The 13526-nt window shown below is 40.3% G+C and overlaps 1 protein-coding gene across 1 annotated transcript in view; it reads left to right on the forward strand.

Annotated features, from left to right (window-relative positions):
• Positions 1-13526, forward strand: part of fat2 (FAT atypical cadherin 2) — an 89437-nt gene that overhangs the window by 59386 nt on the left and 16525 nt on the right. Inside the window, exons 21-22 of the mRNA XM_088989431.1 lie at positions 4872-5072; positions 8701-8855. Of these exons, the coding sequence (XP_088845557.1) occupies positions 4872-5072; positions 8701-8855 (356 nt within the window). The remainder of the gene's footprint in view (positions 1-4871; positions 5073-8700; positions 8856-13526) is intronic.

A 13526-nucleotide genomic window follows, 5' to 3' on the forward strand; every position in this document is an offset into this window, starting at 1 on the left:
GTAGTTTCGGCCCTATATATATATATATATATATATATATATATATATATATATATATATATATATATATATATATATATATATATATATATATATATATATATTAAAAAATCCTCGTCTCACCCACCATGGGTGGTGTCTGTCCCCCATTTTAGCTCGGGTCCTCTACCAGAGGCCAGGAAGCTTGAGGGTTCTGAGCAGTATCCGTGCTGTTCCTAGCACTGCGCTTTTCTGGACCGAGATATCTGATGTTGTTCCCGGGATCTGTTGCAACCACTCATCTAGTTTGGGGGCCACTGCCCCGAGTGCTCCGACCACCACAGGCACGACTGTCACCTTTACCTTCCAGGCTCTCTCCAGCTCCTCTCTGAGCCCTGGGTATTTCTCGAGTTTCTCATGTTCCTTCTTTCTGATGTTTCCATCACTTGGGACCGCTACATCCACGACAACGGCTTTCCTTTGCCCTTTATCTATGACCACGATATCTGGTTGGTTGGCCATTACCATCTTGTTAGTCTGTATCTGGAAGTCCCACAGGATCTTTGCTCGGTCATTCTCTACTACCTTGGGAGGTGTTTCCCATTTTGACCTTGGGGTTTCCAGTCCATACTCCGCACAGATGTTTCGGTAGACTATACCAGCCACCTGGTTATGGCGCTCCATGTAGGCTTTCCCTGCCAGCATCTTACACCCTGCAGTTATGTGTTGGATTGTCTCAGGTGCCTCTTTGCACAACCTACACCTTGGGTCTTGCCTGGTGTGGTATATCCGTGCCTCTATGGCTCTGGTGTTCAGGGCCTGCTCTTGAGCAGCCAGGATGAGTGCCTCTGTGCTGTCTTTAAGGCCAGCCCTCTCTAGCCACTGATAGGACTTCTTGAGATCAGACACTTCAGTTATGATTCGGTGGTACATCCCGTGTAGGGGCTTTTCCTCCCATGATTGTCCCTCTTCCAGCACCTCAACCTCTGTTCCCCATTGTCTGAGACATTCTCTTAGTACATCATCCGTTGGAGCCTTCTCTTTGATGTATTCATTGAGCTTGGATGTTTCATCCTGGACAGTGGCTCTCACACTCACTAGTCCGCGGCCTCCTTCCTTACGGCTTGTGTACAGTCTCAGGGTGCTGGACTTGGGATGGAACCCTCCATGCATGGTGAGGAGTTTTCGGGTCTTAACATCCGTGGTCTGGATCTCTTCCTTTGGCCACCTTATTATTCCTGCAGGGTATCTGATCACTGGCAGGGCATAGCTGTTTATTGCCCGGGTCTTGTTCTTGCCATTGAGCTGGCTTCTCAGGACTTGCCTCACCCGCTGGAGGTATTTGGTTGTAGCCGCTTTCCTTGTTGCCAGTTCGAGGTTCCCATTGGCCTGTGGTATACCGAGGTACTTGTAGCTGTTTTCAATGTCTGCTATTGTTCCTTCAGGGAGTGACACCCTTTCAGTGTGGAATACCTTGCTCCTCTTAGTCACCATCCGACTACATTTCTCCAGCCCGAATGACATCCCGATGTCACTGCTGTAGATCCTGGTTGTGTGGATCAGGGAGTCTATGTCCCTTTCGCTCTTAGCATACAGCTTTATGTCATCCATGTAGAGGAGGTGACTGATTGTAGCTCCATTTCTGAGGCGGTATCCATAGCCTGTCTTGGTGATTATTTGGCTGAGGGGTTTCAGTCCTATGCAGAACAGCAGTGGGGAGAGTGCATCACCTTGGTATATGCCACATTTGATGGACACTTGCGTTAGTGGCTTGCCATTGGCTTCAAGTGTGGTTTTCCAAATCCTCATTGAGTTTGCAACGAAGGCTCTCAGGGTCCTGTTGACCTTATACAACTCCAAGCATTGTGTGGCATCGAGTCATATGCTTTCTTATAATCAATCCAAGCTGTGCACACGTTGGTATGTCTTGTGCGACTGTTCTGTCAACCAGCAGCTGATGTTTGGCACCTCTAGTATCTCTACCAATGCCTTTCTGTGCTTTGCTCATGTATTGATCCATGTGTCCACTTATCTTAGCCGCAATGATGCCTGACATGAGCTTCCATGTTGTGGAGAGACAGGTTATTGGCCGATAGTTGGAAGGAACTGCACCCTTTCAGGAATCCTTCATGATCAGGATTGTTCGCCCTTTGGTTAGCCATCCTGGGTGAGTCCCATCCATCAGCAACTAGTTCATTTGTGCTGCTAGCCGCTTGTGGAGTGCTGTGAGTATGTATGTATATATATATATATATATATATATATATGTGTGTGTGTGTGTGTGTGTGTGTGTGTGTGTGTGTGTGTGTGTGTGTGTGTGTGTGTGTGTGTGTGTGTGTATACAGTAAAGTCTCGTTATATCGATATTCAAGGGAGTCCAAAAAATATCGATATAACCGGGACTATCGATATATCCGATCCTGCGCCGAACTGCATTAAACAAAAGCCGCCAAAAGAGGGCAGCCAAGCGCCATATAAGAAACGGAGCTGGCCATTAGCTCCCTTTTTTTTGGGTGAGAGATGTTCACCCAATGTTGCCTCAAAATGGCACATATAATTCTTTAATGATTGTAAACATGTATGCTTTAATCTTCAGAACTACAGTGTATTTGAAACATATTCATAACTGGATGTGTAACAACAAAGCATATTATCCGAATCTGAAGCCATTGTTTGGATTCACAAGCAATTCAAGACGTCTTGGCGTGAAGTCATTTTTATTTGCATTTGAATAAAAAGTGACATCGGCTGTCCTTTAATACACAGTATGGAATGTTAATAATTTTCAAAATCATCGCGCTTCAGAAGACAAAACAAGAAACATTGTTGCAAAAAACGATTGCATTCATATACAGTACAGTGGGCATGTACATAACACAACAGGGAAACTGCAACGCTTACATCTTACTGTATTATGTATACAATTTAAAAAAGTCATCAATCTTCTTCTGCTTCCCATTTTTACCTTTTAACACAAACACTTCAATCTCGTCTGCTACACACAAGCTAGCGTCTGAAAATGAAAATGGCTCTGCTACACGGGTGCTGGGCACGTAACCAAGTCACCTGACCAAGTCGACCAATGGCGCGACTGATGGCGTGACACGTAACCAAGACACGTGACCAAGTTGACCAATGGCGCGACCGATGGCGTGTCACGTGACAAAGTCACACGGCCAAGTCGACCAATAGCGCGACCGATGGCGGCTCATGTGACCAAGTCGACCAATGGCGCGACCGATGGCGGCTCACGTAACAAGACACGTGACCAAGTTGACCAATGGCGCGACGGATATATCGATATAAACAACAAAAATGGCCGGCGGGGGATGAAAAGTAGCACCGTAATAACCGGATTCTCGTAATAACCGGGTATCGTACTAAACGGTACTAATTATACATAAAAAGACTAGAAATGTGCAAGGGAAATGAAAATAGTATTGTAACAAGAGGTACTATCGATATAACCGATATCGATATAACGAGACTTTACTGTATATATATATATATATATATATATATATATATATATATATATATATATATATATATATATATATATATATATATACCTACTGGCTAAAGAAACTCACAGCACTCCACAAGCGGCTAGCAGCATATATATACATCCTTACTGTCCAGACATGGCGGTGCCGGACTCTGCCATGACAGGTCCCTGCTCTCAGGTTGGGGGGAGCAAAGGACTACTCCCTGCGGCTCCACTATTGTCCTGACTAACTGGCCTGATTGCCCTATTTGAACTGGTATCACCTCATCAGTATTACTAATCCTATGTTGCCTAAGCAGGCTGTTGTACGAACGATCCAAATTGAACCTCACACCACCATATCAGTTTCGTGAAGGATTTAGCTGTTTTATGTAAATCGCTTCTTTTACTCCCCTTTCAAACCATCTATGTTCTTTCGCTAAGATTTTAACCTCATTGTCGTCAAATGAGTGGTTGCTAGCTTTTAGGTGCATATGTACTGCCGATTGAGGCCCACTAGTATTCGCCCTGCGATGTTGATAGTGTTTTTTTTTTGGGAATTTGTTTAGTCTCCCCAATGTATTGCTCTTTACAATTTTCATTCTTACAATGTATTGAATAAACTACACTACTTTGTTTTTCATTTGGCAACCTATCTTTTGGATGCACTAATTTTTGCCTAAAAGTGTTTATCGGTTTGAAATAAGTAGGAATTTGTTGCCAAAGGACTCTGTAGTTTTTCAGAAACTCCTGCAATGTAAGTTACTGCTACTCCTCTCCTTTTTGTATCTTCAGAATTTTTGGTTCCATTCTCTATTCTTTCTTTCTGACATTTGTTAACACATTTTTAACACATTTCAGATTTCAGAACAAATTTCATTTTAACAATTTCATGTCGTTTAACAAACTGTTGCAGTACCTCGGATAAGAAGTGAAACGTCCGACACCTTCAAAGAAGTACAGATGACAGCTGAAGAAATCTTATCATTGAATAACCAATGGCATAATTAAGTTAATGAATTTTGGAGAGTTAGGTTGTCGGGGAGGAACCTCCTCTATAATTGTACACCTCATCAGAAATGAACCCAAATGTATTGGCATCCATTGTTGTATAATTGCTGCTATCACTCACAATGGGTATTCTAAATTTTCCGACAACTGACTCATCAAAGAATCCAAATGATATACATTTATATATTAAATATTAAATTATATATTAAAATTATTTGAAGTTGTACCAAAAAGTTCTGAAATTTTGGGGACGAAAAAATATGGATTTGAGTTGTGTCTTTATGATATCATATTTAAAGTTAAGTCAGTGATAGTTGAGAAAAGTTGTTAAAGAGGGTGAGAAAAATCATTGAAAATCCCCTGTTCTTTAATATCGTCATTTGGTCACTTGTAGGGATCTTGTCAGACATCGAGGACTCTCTGGGACTAGACGTGGTCCATTTGAGCTACAACGGCTGTCTGGGTGCTGGATGTCCGCCCAGGGGGTGCAGAAACACAATCCACTTGCCAGGAGACGCCATGTACCACTTCAGCACCGCCAGACTGGCCTACATCACGCCGCGCCACCGCTGGGAGAGCTTCTGTCCCTGTAACGGTATGTCCAATTAGTCTCAAGCCAAATTGAAAATGAGTTGCAACATTTTCAGGGAGCTCGTGTTTTTGCGGTTTCAAGACAAGAAATAACAAATGCTCAAACCCAGCCACAAACCACTCTCAATAAAAACAGATTACTTTTTGATATTTTTATCTCAATCATTTTCCCCCTTTTTGATTGCTGACTGGGTAGTTTCTTGACCAAAGTGATCAGTTTGTTCATGAGTAAGTTTGTTATTAGCTAGTTAATGTGCAAATAACAATTTAAATGAAGTTATATAGTATATTCATTTGAATCGTTAATAAACAGATTAAAATTTGTTGTATTAAGTTCATCCTGTCTACTTGATATCTAATTTAAAACAGATTCTTATCTTACAGACAGTGTATTGTCAGTGTTCAAATACCTGACATGTTTCGGCGTCTACTTCCGCCTTCGATTAAATTAAATTAAATTTATTTATTTTTTAAATTTAATTAATTAAATTAGATTTATTAGATTAAAATGTAGCCAAAAACAGTAGGGAATTCCCAGAATCAGCAGCACATCTGAAAAACTGTAATACATACTTGACAAAAATAATAAATGCTTTCCTGGTAAATAAAAGATTTTCAAATATTTGAATATGACATTTGGAATGTCAGTCTTTCACCTTCCTTTGTTTTCAGTTTGGGGAAAAAAATGTGCAAGAAGTCACCATTATTTTGACTCTAATGCACCATAAAATTAACTTTAAATTGATCGTTTTTCAGCCATTATAATTTTTTTTAAACACCAATGCAAATATGCTTCTAAATGCCAAACATTGGCACAGGTAACAGTGATCTCTATTCATGTTTTAAACTTCATATTGTGTCACATATTTTCAATGGGAGACAGGTCTGGATTGCTGACACTCAGAACATTATACAATACAATACAATACAATACAATACATATTGATTTATATAGCGCGTTAACAACTCGCTGAAGCTGTAACAAAGCACTTAACATGGACACCTATCCTATAAGGGAAATAAAGCAGTCACAAAGCTAGTCGAAAGAACCAGGTAGTAAAGCCAAGATCAAATCGGAATCATGCTGAGTCAAATGTCAACGAGTACAAGTTATTATATATATTGCAGTTATACAGCAGAACACAAAATAAAACACATTGACAATACAACCACCCTAACCACAATTTCAATGTACTTCTTGGTGTTTGAAACGCCAGTGGACGAAAGCAGGGATGTTCCTGGAAAAGGGCAATGTTAGAGGTGTGCCCTCGTCATAAAAGTTTTTCTCTTGCTGCACAGCTTGCAATGACATTTTCTATATTTGCCCAAACAGTCCTGCTCAGTAGCAGTTGTAGCAGTAGCAGTAGCAGTAGCAGTAGCAGTCTGTGTTGCATCAATTTTCTGCTTCCACCATTGATTAAATATTCCTCACTAAATTATAAGAGGGTAAAAGCAGAACCTCGATGTGCAGTTCATTTGGTTTTGCTCCAAAAGCAGTTGACGCCCCAACCTTTATTTATTAGGTGCCTGATGACTAGAGAAACCTTTTCCGCCTACTAAATGCATCAAATCCAAAGATTGTGCCGGTTATGTGTGAGTTGATTTGTGTGGGCATTCCTGCCAGGATTAGCGGCGTTGCGGCCGGAATAAATATCAGCTACAGCCTCCTCAGAATTGTTACCCGCTTGTTTTGAAACCATGTGTTATTTTAACTAAAAAGGCTGAGCAGAGCTGATAAGACAATCAGTTCACAGGCAGTCTTCTTTTTTTCACAGCCATGAGAAGCTATTACCTTCTTTCATTCCGTCCCCTTGAGTACAATTCTTTCATGAGTCTTTAATATTTAATTTGACATTCACATCTTAAGTTATACATGATTCCACCGGATAGCCTTTGTTGCTGTTTGTGAAGCTCCGAAGATAATCAGTCAATGTGAACCAAACTAATCAAACTAAGACAAAGTTGTTGGAGTCCAATTAATGAGTCGGTGAGTGAGTTTTGTCCACGAGTTTTAGTGGATGATTTATTGGTTAGTTTCGTTTCATTGCTTGGTACTGTCGTAGGGACACATGTGTAGCCATTGTGTTTTGTTTTAATCCATTGAATTTGCAAACTCTTCATGCTGTTCTTAACTCTCATCAGTTGAGAAAGCATACCTAATCAATATGCACCATCAGAAACACAAACCGATTTCCCTCCAAAACTGCTCCTATTCAGGCTGTCCGTGCACATATTCATTGGAGTAACTAATTCAGTCGCTCATTTCTCGTTAATGATGTTGACATTCTGACTGGGAGCTGGCGGCATTTTTGTCCTTCGGCTTTTTGGAGTGTTCAAAAAGAGATCAATGCATCTTTCTGACTTTTTTGAGCTCCTCCTTGCCACTGCGGTGTCTGACAGACACTAGATCAGTATTGACCCTTTGCTTCACAAACCGTTTCATCTACACACGTCACCATCAACTTGAATGCCTGCAGGATCGACTGCACCCACAATTGATGCATGTTTAAGTGCTTTCTTCTTTTCAGAACTTTGCTGCTGTCAATTGGGAATTTCTCCATTGTGAGACAATCAGAGCTTTTCTTCATCATATTCTTATTCTAATGGTGACATCTGCTAATGGTGGACTTTTCACAAGGGCTTCATATCAGTTTATCAACAAACCCTGACCATTGACTGCCTTGCTCCTTAAATGAAATCCTAATTTCAATCCCTGAGCACCATTTCAAAAACCAAATCTGAAACTCAAACACAAATTTGAAATCGGTTACCCTGTCTCAAGACCCTACTTTGAAGCTATCATTTCAAATCCTAACTTGAAACTCTGTCACTGGCTTGAGACTTGAAAACCTACATTAATCAATAACTTTGTCTTGACGACTTCCCATGAAACCAACCCTGAGTATGAAACCCTAACTATGTCCCGAAATCATAATTTTAAGACCTAACTTTTTAGAACCATAGATTGAAACCGTAACCTGGGGATGAAACCACGACGATTCTTATATACATGTATAGATGTCTCTGAAACCCTGATGACAAACCCTCATTTCAAACCCTTAGTTGAAACTCCAATTTCCAACACTAAGCCTTTTTGGAGTGAAGCCTTAACCTCGTGGTTTAAAGGCATAACCAAATTGGTACTCTTCCTTGAAAGAATTACACTGGCTTGCAAACGCAACATAAAACTCTAATTTAGGCTTGAAACCACAATTTAATTTCCTAACTGATCTTAAGACCTAATTTGCAGAGCTAAACCTTAAGTATGGTGTGTAATCCTACTTGGAAACAGTAAACCTTGCTTGACAACCCTAACACAAACCTTCCTTTGAAACCTAAGCTCGAAATTTTAACTCACGTCCCAAACCTATGTTTTGTTTGAGAAATGAAACTGAAAGTCAAGCCCAAATTTACAATCCTGATTTCAACGTTCAGCCTTTTTAGAAACTCTAAATTTAAATCTCAATCCCTATTGAGAACTGATTTGAAACTGAATTTAAAATCCTAATCTTGATTTCAAACACTCATTCATAACTCTTGAACAAGGTTGTTCTTGGCGTATTCTATTGTCGGACATCTCTTTGGAAATCATTTGACGTCAAGCAACTTGTCTTCATGTGTTTGTGTCTCAGAATCGGGCCTGAGATTCAACGACGATGCCTACCTCAAGTATGTTCACGGCATGAATGAGGACCAGCGGGATTTCACGGTCTCCCTGAGGTTTCAGACCTTCCAGCAAGAGGGTCTCCTTATGTTGGCCAATGGCACAGACTGGGGGAGCTTGCAGGTAATCCAAGGCTTTCGGCCTCCGCCAAGAAAGTTGTCTCAACCACACGCAGATCCATAACATATTCCCCCCCAAAAACGTGCCTGGAAAGGTATGGGGTGATTTTGGCTTGAAGCAACCATTATAGCTTCAAAATGAATTCAGACCCATGTCTGTCATCGGTAGATCCACAGAAAAGTCATTATAGACTCAATTTGCTTGGTTGTAACCTCCAGGGATTTCATTTAAAATTCAGTCCCAGAAGCCTGTTTCACTTTAGCATCATGGAATGGGGTTGACATATTTAAATTAGATCCGCCAAAAAAAGGTATCAAGAAGCCATGCTTGACAAAAACCAAAAACTTTTTGAATCTGCCCTTATAAGGTATTTTTGTCTTTTTCGATGATCCTTCAAAAACAAGCAAGCCGTTAAAGTTTGACATCTTCATTTTAGTTGAAGTTGTATTGACTTTCATCTTCGTTATTTAAGGACATGACAAGACGTGACTTCACTTGTTGTCAGCGTGTCTGAATGACCCTCACTTGCCTGCCAAACAGAGTTCCCTATAGAAAGTATCTTGAGACTTATGAAGGTAACCTCATGGGAAAAAGTCTCACAAAAAGGAAAAAAAAGAATGCATGCCTCAGTAGAATATGCTCCCAAACTCAGCACAATGTGTGAGCATGGAACGGTTTGTATTGGGCACATTGTCAATGAATAATTCGCTGAGCAGATGAAGTGCCGCATGATGCCGGCCCTCGTGGGGACACATGGCACGCTGGTGGAATGTTCTATCACCTTGATTCTTGGAAGAAAAAAAAATCAAAAGGACACCTCATAGCGCCGCAATACTGTATGTTGGAAACACGTTAAGATGGATTCCTAGGGAGTTGGATGAACTTCAGAGAGAATTTGTAAAGAGATGGTCATCTGTGGACTGTGACCTCAGATTTTTGTGTCTTTTTTTACGGGGGGTATTTTGAAAGGTTATGATATAAAAACAACAGATTCAAGTTCATAACTCAAACAAACGAAAATGAATGCAGTTCCGGGACCTGACAAAATGTTCTCGGTAACCCTGTTTCCACTGACTGGCAACATTCTCCTTTTCCTGTCATTGTGTAACATCTTTGGCCATTTCAGAAAAGGCACAGAAATCACACATGGGTGCATTTTCCAGCCAGTTTCTCGGAATAGAAAATGGTTGGATGTTTGGAGGTTGCACCGACAATGATGCAAAAAGATAGATACATTTGTGAATAGTCAAGTGCAAATTAGTGGGAGATTACCGGTAGTATATCACTGCCGCTGATACTCCCACGAGTGACAAAGACATCAAATTTGCTTGTTGAGTTGAACACCCTCCATGCTTTATTGAACCCTCTTTGTGAAAAACTATCACAAAAAGGGAGCAGTGTGAAACGAGGGATGAATTTGTGTGCAGAAATGGACAACTATTTGGGAGTAAGCCTCCGAGAGGCTTTTAGATAAAATGTTTTCGTTAATAGCTTAACTGTAATTATACTTCTAACTACAATCCAAATACACTATTTGAGTATTATTTCACATTACATGTTACACTTACACTATATGTCCTTAAAGATAAAAGACTGACAAATGATTTTGATTCGGAAAAACGCAAGCCAAGTAACCAACATACAGAGCGTGCCTCGGCAGAGAACTGTGACTTCAGACACTTCCTTGACACTCGCATATTTATCATGGGATTTGGCGGCATTCTGCGAATCACCAGAAAAAGGTCTCACAGGGGAAAAAAACATAATCCTAGGCTTTGTGTGAAAGGGAATATGAGTAAAGGGATGTGAACTTTAATACCCAACACTTTTTTTAATCCGCTTTGGTGTTATAATAGGAATACATGCATGCAGGGATGTCATATTTATGTGAGACTTCTCAATCACATCAGAGCTTATTATTGGCTCGGAAGGAGGAGTAATTGGTTTGTGATGTTTGTTTTCCACACGGATGGGCCCCATATGTCAGGATGCACTTCTTATGTGTGTCAGATAATATTTCATTCCGTAAAAATTTGTGAAGCCCCAAGTTACAGCTATCGCTACTGTTGCAGCAGCATGAGAGTGACTGATATAATTATGATGCTTTTGGATTGCAAGTCCCTTGGCTTTTGACTTTTTTCATTTAAGATGTGCACCCTGAACTCATTCACTGCCATTCATGAATGTATTCAGGTATTGAAAATGTGACGCAGAGTGCCATTCCCGAATTATTATTTTTTTTTTTTTCTTGCTTAGGGGCCAATTAAGCGCTGGCCAGATCTCTGTCAATGTTTTTTTCCCTTCCACAAAGGGGTAGCATTTTCCCTTTTTACCATATTAGCACTTTGTTCCAGCTTCAGCTGTTGTTAAAGCTCTATACAAAACAATATGTATGTATTGCATTGTATTTTCGACAGCCATCCTTATTTCAAGCTCATATAACTCCAGACCCATATAATTTAAGAATTAACTTTTTTGTTCTGATGAAAGAAGAGAGTCTAAGTTTTCTAATGCTGCATTGAATGTTCACGTAGTCCTAAAACTTAATATAGTGTGGGTCCTGGAATTCGAGTGACAATGACAAAAACCCTGGCACTGGACTGGACACATTTTTGCACGTCTGGCAGTGAATGAGTTAATATGGTTTCATTGGTGGTTGCCAATGAACCCCAAAATATTTGGAACACGAGTGTAGGTTACTCACTATTTTTAGAGTTGCGGGTTTTTATACATGACTGTGTCAATGCAGTTAGGTGCAATTTGTCTTATGACAAAATAAATGTTGGTGTTTTGCCAGCTAGAATGAATGAATTGAATTTCCATACATTTCAAATGGGAAAGATGATTTGAAGTACAAGTCATAAACGCGGCTGACATGTCACTTTGCAGGCTTCTGTGTGAAAAGGCACAGACGGAGACACACATGATAAATCCACCTCATTTACATTCATGCAGTGAGTGGCTTTTTTCATGTTTCCGGACCCAAGTGGGAACGCCAATTCATACAAGTGAAGGTCTTCCAGTGGTGTGATTGGGAAGCTTGCTCTGCCAGTTAATGTGGGCGTTGTCATGATGACAGCTATGCATGCCAATGAGGTGTGTGTGTGTGTGTGTGTGTGTGTGTGTGTGTGTGTGTGTGTGTGTGTGTGTGTGTGTGTGTGTGTGTGTGTGTGTGTGTGTGTGTGTGTGTGTGTGTGTGTGTGCGTGTGTGTGTGTGTGTGTGTGTGTGTGTGTGTGTGTTTGTGTGGGTACAAAAAAAAACACACATGCATAACACAACACTCCCCCAATAAGAAGCTCCCTCAGTGCAATGGAGCTCGGCGTCATTGATTTATGAATTTACAAAGCCATGGAGCTTTTCCGTTCCCTCCGGAGCTTAGGCGGACTTGTTGCCGCACTGTGCGTCGACTGGTGCTGATGCTGTAAATCCTCCGAGTGGGGCGTCTTGAAATATCCGTCAGTGGAGTTGAGACCCAGTGATGTCAAATAGGCCAGTTCTTGTTCTGCTGCGAGCACTTGTCCAGTAAGTTTACCACAATAAGGTCTCGGCCACACCCGCAAATGTGAATTCCCGCTGTGATCATGGCGTCAACTGGTTTCCTATGGAGGTCCTCCCATTGTGTTTTCAAAATTAAGACAATTTTGTCTGCAATAAACATAATGACAATAAAGACCACCCACACAATAAACATAATGACAATAAAGACCACCCAGAGAGATTGGAAGATACATTTTCTCATGCTGATTTCAATGATGCTAGTTTATTTTTTTCTGTGGTAAAGGAAATCTAGTTTTCAACAAAACCAATGTATCTTCTTGATACATACATCAAAGTACATTTAATTTTCATAAATATCATAGACAATTTAGTCTTCAATGACCTCATTTACATTCTGTAAACATTAAAGATTTGTCAGCAAAGATGCAACAAACTGTGGCATTAAAAGACCATTCCTTGTGTAGTTTTTTTAAACTTACATACATTTTCTGTCAATATAAAATCAACTTTAGTCTAATTCAGTTGTTTTTAAGACCGTTCAAGTCCACCACGTCACACAATGAGCAATTTGATCCGCGCGATGTTAAAATGGTCAACTTCTATAAGCTTTTCTTTTTTTGCATTTTACCTTATCATTTTTATTAAACCATTAAAATTGTAAAAGTTAAAGTCAATAAAGAAGTGGGTTGTTAGGGAGAGAAGACTTTTTTGAGAGGCTTGTCTTGCTTCCTTTCTCTTGAATTTACCAGGTGCGATACGTTCATCTGCTTGGATACAGTTCTTGACAACAGGGCTGCAAGCTTTGCTATTTCATACACAGACAATATACAATCCAAACAATCCATCATAAGTTGGTGCAGTCTGATCATATGACAATATAATGTATTTTAACATAAAACACATCTTTACAGTGGTCTACCTAAAGTTATCTATCAAAGTACCTGTGCCAAAGAGCCACATATAACAGCATAAACATGTCAACAGATCTACAACAAGCATACAGGCCGTGCATGTGGCCCTGGGTTGCAGTAGAAACACTGTTGGCCAAGTAATTCTCTTTTACAGCACAGTTTATCGCATCAATGATGAAGGCAAAAGTCATTATCACTGCACATTTGTTCATATTTGTGTGTGGGGCCTCCCATTCTTAAATTTACAGGCTAAATTTGTACTCC

Source organism: Hippocampus bargibanti, linkage group LG02 (assembly GCF_051943395.1).
Source record: "Hippocampus bargibanti isolate YZ-2025 linkage group LG02, ASM5194339v1, whole genome shotgun sequence".
Lineage (NCBI taxonomy): Eukaryota > Metazoa > Chordata > Actinopteri > Syngnathiformes > Syngnathidae > Hippocampus > Hippocampus bargibanti.